This window comes from Paramisgurnus dabryanus, chromosome 11 (genome assembly GCF_030506205.2).
Source record: "Paramisgurnus dabryanus chromosome 11, PD_genome_1.1, whole genome shotgun sequence".
In the NCBI taxonomy this organism is placed as follows: domain Eukaryota; kingdom Metazoa; phylum Chordata; class Actinopteri; order Cypriniformes; family Cobitidae; genus Paramisgurnus; species Paramisgurnus dabryanus.
The window spans coordinates 7,480,322-7,497,969 of NC_133347.1; the positions used below are offsets into that span (position 1 = coordinate 7,480,322).

A 17,648-nucleotide genomic window follows, 5' to 3' on the forward strand; every position below is an offset into this window, starting at 1 on the left:
AGGAGGACTGAAGAGATCAGGTAAATCAGTCTCATAATATTCACATGGTTTGGCTAAATTAAACTGTTATTTCTCTGTCTGACTCTACGCAGCCATATGCCAAAAAACCTAAATATGATATTTTTCCCATTTTATTTCCCCTTTGTTCGTTATTTGGTTCAGTTTAATCAGAGCTACCTTGTGTTACGTTGTTCCCTTGTTAGTTTAGTATAAAGTTAAACTGCTAGCTAAAAGTTTAAAACCAAGAAGGATAATAACAGGAGATATGAACGAAAGAATTGAACCTTGATAAAACGCGACATGCACTACAAATAGAAGGTATGAAATTAAGTTAAATGAAAGCTCGTTTATTCACCATATGATGCTCGTTATGAGGTAACTTAATCATATAGGCTAGATACCGTGAGTTAACAAGGTCGTTTACATGCACGTGAGTGCACGGATATCGGTTAATTATTCAAATTACTGAAAAACACGGAGAAAACCGCAACCGCATCGTCATGTGTTTTTCTAAGATGTATGCAAACAGGGGAAATATCGCCAAACCAACAATTAATTTGACCAAAACCTCACAATATATCATCATTTGTATGCACAGATTGGATGCATTGTGTGTTGTAAGCTTTTCGTGGCGCTAGATGTCAGACAGATGCAAATGGCAAATACATACGAAAGTGTAAAACGTGTATGGCGAACATTTGTTTTTCTGTCATTATAGATGCTAGTTTGGTGAAAGTACACACTGAGTGCCTCAAATCATTCAGAAGAGATGCTGTTTTTAGGGCAGTTTATTAAAGAAGACCTGACATGGATGACTTCCAATGAGAAAAGACTGCTAATACTTATATAAATTCATTACAGAAGGTAAGTTTATATATTTATACATATAAATCATTTTATTTGACATAACTGAACAGTTAACCAATCTTTTTAGTATATGTAGTTTTGTACATATTATTATTATTATTATTATTATTATTATTAATCTGGAAAGAAACTCACATGACCTGCTGCCAACTTTAATAAAAATATATTATCTTCTCATACATCGTTTTGCTATTGATGTCATATTAAATAGCAATCAAATTGATTACTATTTTGAAAATGTATAAATAAAGATTCATATTGTCTTGAGTGCTGTTTTTAATATAAAAAGAATGTTGAGTTTTCAGAGTCTTTATTGTCATTTTTGTGATAGGACCCTACCAGACTATATTTGAATACGGCATACCCATGAATTCTGGAACTGTTATTCCTTAACCCAGTTTGGAGGATCAGAGCTTGTCAACTAGTTATGTGAGTACACACAGTACATTAGTACTGTACACTGTCTCTAACATGATTTATTATACTGAGATGATTTTGATTCAAATAACGGTTAAAACTGCACCCTTTTTGGTATTTTCTTGACTCTTTTTGTCTTTGAAAATCTGCAGAAATATGCTGAGGTGATGTATTGCAAAATAGCCAACATACAACAATATGGATGACCCTCTGTCTGGTCAACAGGAGTTTAAATATGGTAAGTATACATGGGTTTGCTACTTTTACGGTTTTAAAGTTTAACTGTATACTCATGGTGTTTAAATTCTGTTTTGCTAGGACGGGACAGTTATGTGGCAGCTCTTCCCTGGCTCATTCACCTCTTGCCTTTCATTTGTGAAAGGAAGAAAGAAGAAAGAGGGTCAATGTGCAACTGAAGCTACGGTGCTGTGTAAGTTTTTTATATTTTGTTCTAGTTATTTATTCAGCAGTTAGTTTGCTTGCATTGTTCACCCCATGTAAATGCATACAAGTTCATAAATACACATCAAATACATTCATCAAATACACTCTTTTAAAACACTAAGGTGATGAGCATCAATCCATGCTTTGAGGGGGATGAATCAGCACAGCCCTGCCTGCACTGAGTTGGGAACAGAAGTTGCATCCAGAATTTTTGCATCATTCTGGACCAAAAAGCCATTCCCTCCATGATGAAGACCACTGATGCAGCCTTCCACTACATCATGAGTAAAACAACTACAGAACTAAATACCAGGTTGGAACGTATTTAAGAAAAATGAAATGTCTTTTGAATTGAAATGTCTGTTTTGTTATGGAAAAATCTTTAGTATTGTGAAGGATAAGCATTTCTGCCTGCCAGTAAGGTAATTGCAGTGTATTTTAATGTTCAAGTTTTGAGTAGGGTGGCTAATTTATTTTAACTCTCATTTGATTTATTAAAGACCTTATAATAAGTGGTTTTCATGTCACTGCGCTGTGGTATAAGATAACTTTCATTATTCCATACTGTATTCTGTTTCTAATTGTAGCTGAGGTATTTAAATAAGCAGTGTTAAATGCAAAGTGTTGTGTGTATCAATGTAAATTATTAAAGTACATCACATTTAATAAAAGAGGTTTTGCAATATTTCTTGTCATTTGTCTTTTATAGAAACAACCCATTAGCAACAAAAGTGGCTATTAATCAGTATTTTAACACTTAACATTGTTGAATTCACATTACACCGGTGTTGACTTTAAATTAGGAGTGTTAATTTTTAACACTGTATTTCTGTGCCAACACCAGTGTAGTGTGGAAACAACAATGAATAGTGTTGAACAAAGTGTAAAATGTAACAATATTGAGTGTTAAATTAACATATAATGAGTGTTGTTAAATTAACACTACACTTTTGACTAAATTAACACAGTGTAGTGTGGACACATATACACACTTTTCCAGTGTTAAATTTGACACCCTGGGTGTTATTTTAACACCAGTGATTTTGCTGTGTATGGTTTAAACTTCCTTGTTGACCATATTCTGGTATATCACCCAACATAATGAAATAACAAATCTTGTACTGTACGTTTGAAGTTCTGTTGCAAAAATCGTTGTAAAATAAAAGTATTTGCTCACTATAAACTCAAATTAGTAATCAGTAACTCATTGACTAAATTTAAAAAAAAAAATTTTTTTTTTTTGACCAAATTCTTTTAGCTGTTAAATATTTTAAAACCCAGTACTCAAAATTTTTATGTAAACCACCTCAAAATTTTAAGTAAATAATATTTATAAATTAAAATTAATTCTTACCTAACGTTTAGATTTCATTGTTTTTAAGTACACTATACTTTGTAACACAATGTAGGTCATGTGTATGTAATTGTGAAGAAACTGAGCTCAGAGCTGGCATTGACTTCAATCCGACCTACAGGCACTACACTTTTAAAAATTAACCAAAAAACAAAAAAATACAAAAAATTTCTAAATCTCCATCATAAATGAATGTTTAACACTATTGAGTATTTCTCTTTACAGAAAACCACATTAAATATCCATTGATTTTAAAAAATGCTTACGTAATGCAGGCTCATGCAAAGCATTCCTCAACCAATCGTGTTGATTTAATATAAAACTGAAGTAAATTTGCAGTGCCAAACTCTTCCATAGCCTAACTGGCGGACTGAATGTCATAAACTCATCACAACCACCAACAGTTTGTAATTATTTGCAGTGTTTGTTCAAATGAGGCTGTTGTATGACTCCATTTGGAAGTTATAAATAATTTTTTTGAGTTAGCAAAGTTCTTTGACTCATTTTATTTGATTTTGTGGAACTCATTGTGGTGAAATCATTGAACACACATAAAACATTTCAGTTAAATGAACTTTTTTCACTGTTCAAGTACAGTTCACTCATTTTAAATGAGTACATTTATTACAGTACTGAATAAGTATAAATGCATGCAGCTGTTTCGGTTCCCTATCCCAGGCCCTGATTGGCCATAAGGAGAACCGGGAGGATACCCGGTGGGCCGGTCTGTTTTTTTTTGCCACGAGGGCCGGTGTTGTCATGCCCCCACTCCGGCCCTGCCCTATCCTCTGGCTTCCCCAAAGTGCTATTTTGTGTTCCCATTCCAAAAGTTATTCTTCATTTTCCTTGAATAATTCCACATGTTTACCTTTTCAAACTTTTAAGCTTTTTACACATTACACCATAATGCTCTTTAACGCTGTTTCTCAATGCTTTCAATTCCTAATACATGCTCGCAAACATCTCTCCTTCTGATGTCCTAAACAACTTTGTATCCTGCTGTGGAAAATATTACATATTTTAAGATGAGCTTAATTCCCAGAAACATGACTGAGAAGAAATATGACTGGATGTATGAGGTCTTGCCTGGCTTATGTTCATACACTGTTTGTGATGGCAGACATACAGTATAAGTAGTTGAAATCATTTGGTGTGGGCTTCTTTAAAGGGTGCGGTGCTTCAAATGGTCCCCACAACATTACAATTTTAAGGTTTCGAAAGTTGGATCTATAGAATATTACAAAATATGTTTTTACAAAGTTCTGACAACAAACTTGTGTCTATTTATGAATTAAATGTTCCTCTATTATAAAGTGTGTAAAGTTTAAACAATTTAACAATTAACAATTTTTATTTTGATTTCTATTACATCCAACAACAGCGTTTTTATTTTTGGTGTTCCTTGTGCATTTTGATAGGGAGAAATATAAAATATTGGTAACACTTTACAATAAGGTTGTATTTGTAACATTAGTAATTGCATAGCTAACATATAAGCAGTACCATCTGCATTTAGTAATCTTATGTTAGTTAATGCCAAAACTGTTATTCATGTTAATTCATTATGCATTAATGTTAAAGGAACACGCCCACATTTTGGGAATTTAGCTTATTCCCCGTTTCCCCCAGTGTTAGATAAGTCCATACATAGCTTTCTCATCTCCGTGCGTGCTGTAACCCTGTCTGACGTAGCCCCCGCTAGCTTAGCTTAGCACAAAGACTGGAAGTGAATGGCTCCAGCTAGCAAACTGCTCCCAATAAGTGAAAAATACCGCAAACATTTTCCTATTTATGTGTTGTGATTCGTATAGTCACAGCGTGTACAAATAACAAGGTCATATGAGACACAGCCATCTTTAACAGGATACATACTGGGAAATATATTCTCAGAAGACGAAGCACTGCTACTTGGGCGGAGTAAATAACATGCCTAGTAACTTATCTAACTCTGGGGGATACGGCGAATAAGTTAAATTCCCAAAATGTGGGCGTGTTCCTTTAATAGTCTCAATATTTCATTTTAAAAATGTATATTAGTAAAGGCTGAAAATAATATTAAATTATATTAATAAATGCTGTAGAAGTATTGTTTATTGTTAGTTCATGTTAGCTAATGTATTTACCAATGTTTACAAATACAACCTTATTGTAAAGTGTTACCAAAATGTTTTTGAATGTCTTTAGGTCACCAGACATTGTAGTTATTATTTGCCATCCACTAGCAGTGTGTAATGAAGCCATTCTAAACATGTGCTGTTCCCAATGGTTGCACCTGTTGGGAAAAATGTTTAAGTCATTGCTATGGCAACAGTTTTACGTCATCTGAAGTCAGATTTCATCAGGGTTTATTAGAAAGCATACACTCCTAAAAAAAGGGCGCTATGAAAGGTTCATTACCACAATGCCATGGGTTCCCTGAAAAGCCTTTAGTCAAAGGTTTTTCAAAGAAACATTTATTTCTTATTGTATGGAACCTTTATTGACGACAAAGAACCAACAGAAAGGTTTTGTGAATGTTAAAGGAATGTTATATCATCAAAAAATTTCATTATTTACTCACACTCGTGTCCTTAAAACCTCTGATGGCTTTGTTTGTTTTTCAAAACCAAAACACAAATTTTCTGTTCCCAATGGTTGCACCTGTTGGGAAAAATGTTTAAGGCATTGCTATGGCGACAGTTTTACGTCATATGAAGTCAGATTTCATCAGGGTTTATTAGAAAGCATACACTCCTAAAAAAAAGGGCGCTATGAAAGGTTCATTACCACAATGCTATATACCACTTGGGTTCCCTGAAAAGCCTTTAGTCAAAGGTTTTTCAAAGAAACATTTATTTCTTTTTGTATGGAACCTTTATTGACTACAAAGAACCAACAGAAAGGTTTTGTGAATGTTAAAGGAATGTTACACCATCAAAAAATTTCATTATTTACTCACACTCGTGTCCTTAAAACCTCTGATGGCTTTGTTTGTTTTTCAAAACCAAAACACAAATTTTCTGTTTGCACTGGGATGGTAACTGTCTCACTTTAAGCTTCAAAAGGATCAAAACAAACTTACACGTAATCTATTATAAGTCCTGACCCGTGTCTCTCTTTCAATTGTCTGTGCTGTGCCTGAACTCAGTTTTAAGGACATTTACTTTAAAATAGGGATGCACCGATAGGATTTTCTGGGCCGATACCGATTTACACAACTTCTGGCCGATACCGATGCCGATACCGATACCGATATTAATCACTTGTATACAATACTATACAGTTGGTCTATTAGCTAGTTTATTTCTGCATCAAATTATTTTTACTGAACATGGATTGGATCTCATTAACATTCAACTGACCAACATAATAAGAGAGGCACAAATTAAGCTAAAACAAATATAATAAGACCTCATGACAACCTTCAAAGGTTTTTGCTATTCAGCATTTATTTTATTAACAACATTAACAAATTTTTTACATATAATGGATTTCTTTATGCAGTTAATTAATAAACAATCGGTATCGGCCTTTCTCGTGCTATTGCCGATGGTTTCAAATTCATCAAAAATCGGCCGATAAATATCAGCGGCCGATACATCGGTGCATCACTACTTTAAAATAATGCGTCACAACTTGAACAACAACGATATCTACAATACACGTGGAGAGTACTGTGAAGTGTTCTATAATGGACATTTTAGTGTGAATTTCACAAAAGGACACTTACAATATATGACACGAGTCATGCATTTGAGTCCTTTAAAGGCTTGAGAAGAATCAGTCATCATCTACTCCCAGTGCAAACACAAAGAAAAAACACACAAGAAAAAAAACAAAGCAACACTATAAAACATCTGCGTTTTAGTACTGAAGAATAAAAAAAGCCATTAAGGGTTTGAATGACATAGGGGTCAAATAATAACAACATTTTCATTTGTGCCTAGACTTTAGATGAGAATATTGCACACAATGAGGTCTAGATGAAATTAAAGTACACAAAAACTAAGCACCAGATGAAAAGTGTGAGCAAAGGCTCTGTTGATGAATACAAACAGTAAGATTTTCCATGCCCGACTAAACAACATAAACAAGTACCTGTAATTATTGAATTAGCGTGGTGCTTTCAACCCAAAGGTCATGGGTTTGATTCCCAGAGAACACACATGTTTTAAAACTGAATCTTAAAGACACATTTTTTGATTATTTGTTTAAACTAATGCATGTAAAATCTATACACAGACCCCTATGCATTTGGGCATATTATTGACACATCATGAAATCTGAAGTGCTTGCATCATTATTGTTGCTTTTGTTAAAAATAGGATTGCAGCTATTTCCTCTACTTGGTAAGGTCACGCTATTTCTTATTGATCACATCATTCACACGTCTTTTACAATTTTATCTTTATATAGCACTGAAATATGACACTTTCACATGAGCTTACATTTCCTGGCTGCTGTAATGAAATGAACGGAACGGAAAGTTAGTGTAATGTGATAAACACGTGGTCATTCGGAAGGGGTCGTTTTTCCTTTGCACCTATATTGTTCTTTTAAAGGAATTGTTTAAAGATATCCATAGACCTTATTTCCATTGTAATGTCTGTGGGCTAAATTGTTCATTGGCACAAAACATTCCTTCCTTTTTCAGGAAAATAATTGTTCTCCTGTAATCTAAACTGGACAGAGAGGTAGTTTAGTCAGTTGCTTGACTTGCTTTTCTAAAAGCTTATTCAAGTCTGTTGAGCAAGTTTCAGCCTTTTCTTGTATTTCATCCTCTTGTTTTTCAAGTTCTGTGATTACACATAAAGGATGTAACCAGATTTCTTTCAAAATGTTTCTCTCAATACATCATCAAATTTAATATGCTTAAAGGCTAGAGGCACATTGTGTGTGTGTACACTCCAAGAAAGGATGTGTTGATGTTCATATCAGTTAATTTTCCCGACCAACAACCGCAGCTTATTAACCGAACATTAACCGTTTACTTATAAGATTTTAATATTAAATTGTCATTGAGTAAAAATACAGTTGACGGTTGTCTGTGACCTGGTAAAAACAAAACATTTTATTTCATTTGAACGTGTAAACAGCAGCGACAGATCAACAACAGAGCCAGGATTCATACATTATCAGATATTCACGCAACATTATATCACGCGATCAGTCCAGATGATTAATATCCGGCCAGATTTCATTTACCACAGTGGTCATTTCTAAAGCAGGACGCATTTCAAAAATTTGCTTTTGCGTTGTCTTTTTCCGTTTGTGCACACAAACACGCACACAGATGATTTCTCATACAAATGATTATCAGACCGTCAGGGCAGCAATAATTTGTGTCATTTACAGGACATATATATACAAATTAAAGACAGAAAAGTGGCGAAATGTCTGTCGGCTCATAACGACACGCATCGTGCCTTAGCAATTTTTTTTTCTTTAAACTGGTAATGTTAATCGGTCATAAATTCTTACCTTCGGTTAATGGTTAAACGGTCAATATGAACATCCCATTGTGTTCTTTTTTTAACACATTATGTGACAACACCAGCTGTGTTAAAAGTAACACAAAATGTGTTGTTCCAATAATAACACTGATTTTTCATGTTTTTAACATCTAGAGTGCAACCTAATTATGCAAGTCAATTCGACTTACTTTTTTTAGGTTTTGACTTAAGTTGACATAACTTAGAAATAAAAGTTGATGAAAATATATGTGTTCATACTGAAAGCTACGACATGCAAGTTATTCATACCGTTTACTTTAAGAAATTAATTTCACTCAATTCATTAAAAATGAAAATCAAACTTTATTCATTCGGTTAATTCCTGTTAGTACCACATACAAACTGAAAATGCAGTAAGCATGAATTGAATCACTTATGAATTCCATATATAAAAAAGTAACACTTTATTTTTTACGGTGTCTTTGTTATGTTACATGCTTACATTATAAATAATGGTAATTTATGCATAATTGCATGCAACTAACCTTAAACCAAACCCCAATCATAATCCTAATCCTATATTAAGTAAATTCTGTTAATTTCTTTTACTTAGCACTTAAATGTATATTTACACTTGTACAAGGACACTTTAATATATATATATATATATATATATATATATATATATATATATATATATATATAGAGCAGGAAAAATCAGTAGTAGGTGAGCGCGGTTTTGGCTCAAGTATTAAAAACAATTCAAGTTACACTGTCAGGAAAAAAGATATAAAATTGTTCCTTTTTCTGTCCCTGGGTGGTACCCTAAAAGGTAAATTTTTTTACCTTTATGGGTATAAAACACATTGAAATGTTGTACCTTATGGGGTAGAATATTATACCCTAAGGCCCAGTTGTGTACCTTACGGAATAATTTTGTACCAGTTAAATTTTAGGGGTAAAAAACAGTTAACTGTACCTTTAAAGGTACAAAATAGATCCTTAAGGAACAGTAATGTACCCCAAAAGGTACAACATTGTATTATGTTTATATAACTGTAAAGGTACAAAACGGTTCCTTAGGGTACCACCCCAGCGACAAAAAAGAAAAAAGGTACATTTGTACCATTTTTCTGACAGTGTAGAATAAACACATTTTCACACAAACAACACACACACATTTCTGCTACAAATTAACACTTAAAGTTTGTTTCAATCATTCTCATACAATTACACTAAAAATGACAGACGTGCAAATGTTACAACTTACACCATAGGTGTGGGGTTTATTGTAACAGGCAAAGGGTTTGTTGTAACACTTTTTCAAGAAAATTATTTTTAAACTCAAATATTTCAATACTATGCTGTCTATACACTGAAAACTTCCTTGTTGCACTTAAATTTATATAACTTGAATTAACAATTCATTTCAACTTTCTTGACTAGTGAGGAGTTGGTATGAGTGCGTTTACATGCACATAATAAGTGGATAACTATTAAAAATCTGCTTATTATAGAAAACTGTTTTCATGCGTTTACATGCAAATCAATAAACCGGCTATGCAGACAACTGCGTTTACATGGGACTTGAAGAATTATCAGTTTTCTCGCAGGCAGTGACGTCACCACCTATAGTACATAACAGTCGATCAAAAAGCCAACGACATATCTGTCTTAAGCTGTACTGTTGTATCTCTCCTCGTGTCTGCAGAACCTGTAAATGTAACATGAGCTTTTATTTTCACAGTTTCTCTGCCAACTGCTTTAGTCGAGCGGAGACTTTTATGCATTACTTTGCGCTTACTTCCGCGTGTGATGTTTATCTTTCATACGCGGAGACATGCGCACATGCACAAAACCGTGAGAAAGCCGGTTAAGGTGTTTACATGCCACGCGAAATCGGCGTAATGAGCAAAAAACTACCTGTGCCGATCGGTTTTTGCTTACGCTGTTTATGGGCTTTCCCCGATTAAAGAAAACCGCTTTACGCGTTTACATGACCCCACGTGTTATCAGTTTATTAAGCATAATCGGCGTAAGACTGTGCATGTAAACGCACTCAGTTATAAAATGTTGAATGGATTTATATTACAACTTCTAACTAGTCAAAAAAAAAGAGTAATTCAAGTTGTTTAAACTTAAACATTTAAGTGCAACTAGGTGTTTTTACAGTATATGGATATTGTTTGTACATCTATCGTTACCACACATCAATGCATATAGATATTTTAAAAGGGCCACACAATTAAGACAAAAAAAATCTACAACTCAGAAATTGGAGAAAAAAATATTTGATGAAAAAATGTACTTTCATGCAGTCAAAAAATATGAACAAAAACACATCAAAACTTTCTACAATTTCATAAGATAAAAATCGAAATGCTCAGATTGCTCGGCCCAATAACAGTATGTAAAAATCTGTTACAATTTCTTACCCAGCGTTAGTTCGTGCCCCCCTCACCCTTACTACTTCACAAACATTTACTTGCTTACCATTAAAGGCATTATTGTAAATAGTTTTTGCAAACGTTGTATAAAAAAGCATCAGATAAAAAACAAAAGCAGACAATCGTCAAAAAGTTTTTAACAAAATTCATTATTTTTTTTATGAATACAGATCTAAAACATTACAGACAAGATAATAAATTAGAAACGTAATAGTTTAAAAAAGAGGAAATCAAATATCAAAATCAGACTATAAAGACTGAAAAGACATATCCTCTTATCTTGCATACAAAACACACATTCACACACATTCAGAGTTTTTGGATATGTAAAAGCCTCCAGGCTTGTTTCCTACAGTATAGTAAAAGTCTATTTGTTTCCATGAGCTACTGAACTGAAACTGTGTCCCTCTTTAATAATTCACTGTCTCTTATTCAACCTCCTTACGTGGAATTGCTGTATTAAAATGATATGTAAAAATGTCCAGATATAAAGATACGAGTCACCACAAGGTAACTAATATAGGTGCACAATCAGTTGCATCAGTTTCAGTTGCAATGTTAGAGATAAAGTGCACAATGCCATACATACCAGATCCTGTTTTTAGGAGTATGGACTGATTTAAACAGACAACACTGACTTTCCACAATATAAGTTTGGGTTTTGTATTTCATTCCACATCAAAACAATCTGGAGTGGCATAAATCTATGGACTAAAATGATTTCTCGATAATAGCAAGGGTCATATTGGTCGACGTTCGTGGATGGCAACGATAGACCGGCAGTCCGTACACCGAAGTGGGATGCGGGTTTGAGGCCAGCCCTTTCCAAACACATTCCCATGTAAACGTCATCAATGGGCAGCAGTGTAATAGAATGAGACATGTTGTATATCGTTCGGGCCGTAAAGCCGGATAGAAGAAAGCCCCCACCGCCACAGTATGGCGGATATCTTTCAGACTCCTGTACTTGCACTGGGATGAAGTATTTACTTGTGTGTTCTCTTATCGGTCCTACGTTCTGTATGAGATGCCCTGAAAACAGATGTTTGCTTCCGTCGTTGTCCTGCTGACCTCGTAGGAAATCGATTATGTTAAACGTGTTGGCAAAAATATCATCATCGCCGTTTAAGAGAAATCTTGCTTGCGGACACCACTGTTCCATCCACTCCAAGAACAGCATCTGCTTTAAAGTCAGGTTGAAGAATGAGTCGTGAAAGTCCCACTGTAAAATATCTTTATGCTCGCGGTTTTCAAGCGTCAGAAGATGATTCAGCTTCGTTTTCTCAAAGGTAGTTCCGGACGTTCCGACCAAGAAGACTCTACGGACCTTTGCGCCATTGTACGTTCGTTCCCGAGCCCACGTTTTCCTCAGGACTTCACGACGATCGTAATTTTCAGGCAAACTCTTGATGACCAGAAGAAGAAAGACATCTGCTGAGTTTTGAGGGCCTCCACATTTATTAGGAACATCTAACAGCATGGGAAAACTCCTGCAGTGGCGGTAAAGCAGAAAATCTTGGATATAATCTGGCAGGGTAGAAAATCCATCCACTTTTGAAGCAGACTCGTTCTGTTTACAAGCTGAAGGCTGGGGAGGTAACGACAGGGATACATTAATTGCACGGCGTATTACTTTAGATGTATCTACGCTGTTGAATTCCCCATTTTCTTCGAGGTTGGTTTTGTTTAAGATTACTGCCAAGCATATAACACCGGTCAGAAGTACAGATATCTTCTCCACGTTTCGCCTTCTCATTGCTGCACCTGTTAAACGAGACACAAAGCACAAAACCGTTAGTTAAATTCTTAGGTGTTTGCCTTGGGGTCAGTAAACTAATCTCGCCATGGGCCACCCCTGTAGAAACCTGTTAGGACCACTTCGCTTCTACAGGAGACTGGTCTTTCGAACAATCCACCCTAAGGAATGGCTTTTCTTTGTTTTTCACACTAATTGATTTCTGTGAACCATACATTGATGAGTTTCTATTTAGGCCATACATACAGTACATCCCTCACCCCAGGGAAATGCCGGTCACGCCTATGTCAAAGGCCAGCCCTGTAGGAACCTGTTAGGACCTCTTCTCTCCTCCAGTAGGACTGGTCTATCGAGCAGTCCACCCTGATAAATGATTGTTATTCTCACTGATCGGTTTCTGTGATACATTGATGAGTTCCTACAGGCCAAATGTATACATGGCCATATGCATGGGGCCATTTGGGTCACACCTTGGTTGTGTCAGGGCACAGTTGCAATGTAACACATCAGACGTTGACTACACATGTAAGAACTATACAAAAATCCTTCACTAAGATACCAGATATGTATAAATTAAATGTCAGACCCACCGAGTTTAAAACCCTTATCAACACTGAATATAGATATCCAATAGTTGCGCCCTCATTCAAATACATCTACTATACTAAATATACATTTTGGTGTAATGGGTGATGCTACCAGTGGTGTAGTGGTGACTAGAGAATTGGGTATACTCTTAATTTATGCCCCCATTTTTTTAAATGGTCTAACTAAAGTTGAACACCGTAAAAATGTGACATGTAGGAGAAGTCTTGGATATTTAGTTCACTTCAAATGAGAGAACTTGCAACCATAGTTGCTTTTGGGAAACCCACCCCAGTTCAGCAAAACATGACATCAACGATTACGGTACATTCACATAGGGGCGAAAGCGTTAACGCTTGACGGAAGGCTTGTTTGAAGCGTGACCAACGGCCAATCACAGTGGCCGCAACACATGCTCCGGTCTTCCATGAACGTAATTGGCTGGCTCTGCCTAGGTTATTTGCATAAGGCGATATGATTGGCTGACGCACGCGTTGCTGCTTGAAAAGCTGAGAAATGTTCAACTTCTGCCGCGAGCAACGGCACTGATGCGGCGCCGACGGATCCACAATGCAGTTCGGCAATGACGTCACCCATTAAAAGTGAATGGGAAGCGTCAACGCTTACGCCCCGTGTGAATGCACTGTTGAGAAGCGTTCGCCGTGTAAGTTACCGTAAGTTTTATATTAAAATACTGAAGGAAAAAATCTAGATCTAACATGCAGATATTTTTGCACTTATATTTTTGTTTAAATTCAGATTAGATAAAATGCGCGTCAGTTTAAACTCGTCAGCTCTCCGCCTCGCTTAATTTCTCCCGCTTGCGCTTTTAACGACTCACAAGTGGACAAAGAGATGGATTAAAAACACCAAATGTAAACGGGAATCAGTCTCTATCATCCATTTATAATCCAATCGACCAAACGCGTCGTGTAAATAAAATGTTGTGAAGACACCGGGTGACAGCCGCCACCTGAGACCACTGACTGAAGTGAAGGGGGGTTGGCTGGCTGGTGTCACTACAAAGTGACCCGGGTCACCAGTACAAAAAAATGGACCGCTTTCTGCTGTACAAACAAGTACTCAAAAGCATTTCTTTGTTCTGTGAAAAACGTTCATATCGGCATAATAAAAAAGTATAATATTCAGTATAATAAAAAAGTGGGTATAGTCTGTTTACCTGCGTATACTCTGCACTGGATGCTACCACATCTTTGAGTTGTCTCTATTGGCCACAGACCTATTGCTAAATGTTTTGATACTACACTTCAGGTTCACATACAGTATTTGAATGGTCCTGCCCTTTTATTTTATTATTTGCTTGCTATAAACAAACACATCGTCATGAAAAAATGCACGGTTCAAAAACATTACGACATCATAATTCTATGTATAGGGTCAAATGTGAATTGAATGAATTCAGTCTTTCAACTCTACTAAAATACACCCAGTTGTGTCTCCCTGTGAAGTGCAAGGCAGGGACAAACACAATTAAAAGCACGGCTCCCACCCACATGCGTTACAATTACATTGATAATGCGTCAAGCAACCCAACCCTAAATAATGGCCTTGGCAAACTGAAATGTGTATGCTGTTTGTATATACACATGCAAAACAAATCCCTGATTTCTACAACGTGAAACAATCTGAATTTACTGATAAACTTTTTCCATGATGCTTAGAACAGCAGATTGGCAGAATGAATGCTGTGACAGCCTTTGTGGTTGCGAAAAACTGGTATAAAAAAGGGTTATATAGTAAATGAAACTAACAACAACATAAAACGATGGTGTATAACAGCATTTTTCCACAAGTGCATCATTTATTTTCAGCTGAAGGCAATAAGAAGAAAAATATTTAAAGTAGCTTTGTAAACAATAAAGGGGAAAAGCCACAAACTGTTTTTAATTACCATTTTTTAAATAACTTAGCTGTTGCTTCCACTTACAGGAAGTTATGCGTTACATACTTATCTTTAGGATTGTTTATAATGTAGTTGCGATTTGAAACTTGAAAAAACATTAAGGCTGTCATATGTACTTTTCGTGTTCTCTTTATTAACTTTCTACGCTCCTACATAAAAAATACAGAATTATTTAGCATACTATTCACTAAATAAACTGTAGTATATCATAGTAAAAAATACTTAACTTTGTTAATTTATAGTATTAACTATAGTGAATTATGTAGTAGTAAATTTTGTATAGCCTACTACAGTGGTTCTCACTTTTTTAGCGTGCGGCCGCCCTTGTGTACTGCACATTCCTTTGCGGCCCCCCCAAAGAAAATTTTTGACAAAAAAATGTTCTAAAACTCAACTTTTAATTAAACAAAACATTTTAAATGATAGAAAGTAGTGCTGTTAATAGCCTTATTTGTTAGGTTTAATTGCACAGAATTCATGATAAATTAATTTATTTTATAAAATGTCATTTTTAAAAATCTCGCGGCCACCCTGGGGGCCCGGCCCCCGGTTTGAGAACCACTGGCCTACTATATAATGATATGGTTCAAAACACTATAGTGTTTTGGAATATTACTACAGTTTTTCTAGCACAGCAAAGTATACAACAATATTTTTTTGTGACATACAAGTGTTGGCCGATTTGTCCCTACACTCTTAAAACGGAAGTATTAAAAACAAATCATTACTGTTGATTCTGGAACAACACACTTTGTCCCAGAATCCACAAATCTTTGTTATTATTAAAACAAAATATTTCGTGTTACTTTTAACACAACTTGTGTTGTATTTTAACACAAAATCAACATAAAATGACACATAATGTGTTAAAAGCTTAACATAAAAAATTAACACGTCCTTTCTAAGAGCGTTGTGAGATCGCCGATATAAGATAGTAGCTATAGGGGCGGGGCAATAGTTTAATCATTGTATTTGCTTTTTTTTACTCATTTATTATATTCTATATCACATTTACCTACATTTTTTTCAGCAGAAATGTTAATGTGACTCTATGCTGATTAAAATAATAATAGCATAATAATAAAAAATTATTGACAAACAAGCCATATCCTAATGAAGGCTATCTAAAAAAAAGTAGTTTTCTTACGCACAAAATCTTGTGTTTTGTTTCATCACTGTCTATAGCGAGACATATAATCTTATTCTCTTGTAATTATTTTGTCACCACGCATGATTTTCCCCATTTAATTAGTTTCCGGTTAACAGGCTCAAGTTCTCAGTATAACTCAATTCGTTTGGGAATAATTAAGTTACTATGTTAACAGACCTGTTTGAACTGTTACAAAATGTCTTGAGCACATGTTTATGACAGCAACATTTATGTTTTATGTTTCTGTCCACTGAATATTTAACTGGTCATATGATCTGGATGTGGTCACCAAACCAGTGCGTGAGAAAATGGATACGGTCTCATGTGAAACTACATTGTTTTTAAACTTTGCAAAAAACAAAAACAAAATGTACAAATATGATTTTAGGTGTAAAACTTGAAATGCTTGTTTCGCTTTGTATTAATGGCATATCATTATTTCATTTATACTGTAGCATGCCACCTGATTTAAAGCATTAAAACAACATCTATTTATGGTATAGAAAGTCTAGAAACCGTTTAAAAGCGGTTGTGAAAACGCAATGTCGCAATCTTTAGTTTCAACATTTTGGTGCATTTACCAAACGCAGTTAAACAATTATTTATGGAGGAAAAAAATACAAAAAAAATTATATTTTGACTTTAAACCACCAGTCTGAATTTATAAGCGCATCACGTTAGACACAAATAATTTTTTGGGTGAAAAACAACTACACTGAAACTAATGAAGTACAGAAATAATATTTTTAAAGCATTAAAAAACAACAACTAAGGATAATGTCAAATAAATTGTTTACGGTTTATAACTGTACTCAGTGCTGTTAAAATCCCATATGAAAAATACTGTTGTATACTTTAGTATTTACTATACTGAACCATGTGAAACAATAAACTGTAGTAAACATTGTACTATACTTTATTTACTAGGGTAAAGTTAAAAAATCTAATATTGTTTACATAATACAGATAGAAAACAGACTTCTCTTACCTTAGGGTATTTAAGCGTCTTAGATTATGTATTTCAGACAACCAGAACAAGAATGTGTTGAGGCTTGGCTCATGTCGAGGTTTTACTAACATCCCACACCCAACATTCACAACTCAAACTCTCCTCCTATGAGGAACTCCCACTGTAGTACAGCACTCTTTAAAGGAAAACCCAGCGAAAAAGACAGGGGATCTTAAAACTGAGCGAGTCCCCTACATATACAGCATTTTTTATGCAAGTCTAATTGCTAACTGTTTTTGCCAAAGCAAAATCTAGAAAAAAAA

General features: G+C 35.0%; 1 protein-coding gene and 1 long non-coding RNA gene across 3 annotated transcripts; one reads left to right on the forward strand and one right to left on the reverse strand.

Moving 5' to 3' along the window:
• The first annotated feature begins 414 nt into the window (after positions 1 to 414).
• On the forward strand, positions 415 to 1,707 carry LOC135729988 (uncharacterized). 2 transcript variants are annotated; one of them, XR_010525830.2, is made up of 4 exons: positions 415 to 864; positions 1,199 to 1,296; positions 1,437 to 1,522; positions 1,603 to 1,707. It is a non-coding gene; the product is annotated as an uncharacterized lncRNA (long non-coding RNA). The 2 variants fall into 2 exon arrangements; XR_012337862.1 differs by lacking the exon at positions 415 to 864 and having other exon boundaries at positions 1,143 to 1,296.
• Positions 1,708 to 8,857: 7,150 nt separating this feature from the next.
• b3gnt3.4 (UDP-GlcNAc:betaGal beta-1,3-N-acetylglucosaminyltransferase 3, tandem duplicate 4) lies at positions 8,858 to 17,488 on the reverse strand. Its single transcript, XM_065248400.2, has 2 exons — positions 17,365 to 17,488; positions 8,858 to 12,725 (listed from the first exon to the last, which is right to left on the reverse strand). Exon 2 carries the CDS (start codon positions 12,715 to 12,717, stop codon positions 11,581 to 11,583), a length of 1,137 nt encoding a protein of 378 aa, XP_065104472.1. The 5' UTR covers positions 12,718 to 12,725; positions 17,365 to 17,488; the 3' UTR covers positions 8,858 to 11,580.
• Positions 17,489 to 17,648: the final 160 nt, after the last annotated feature.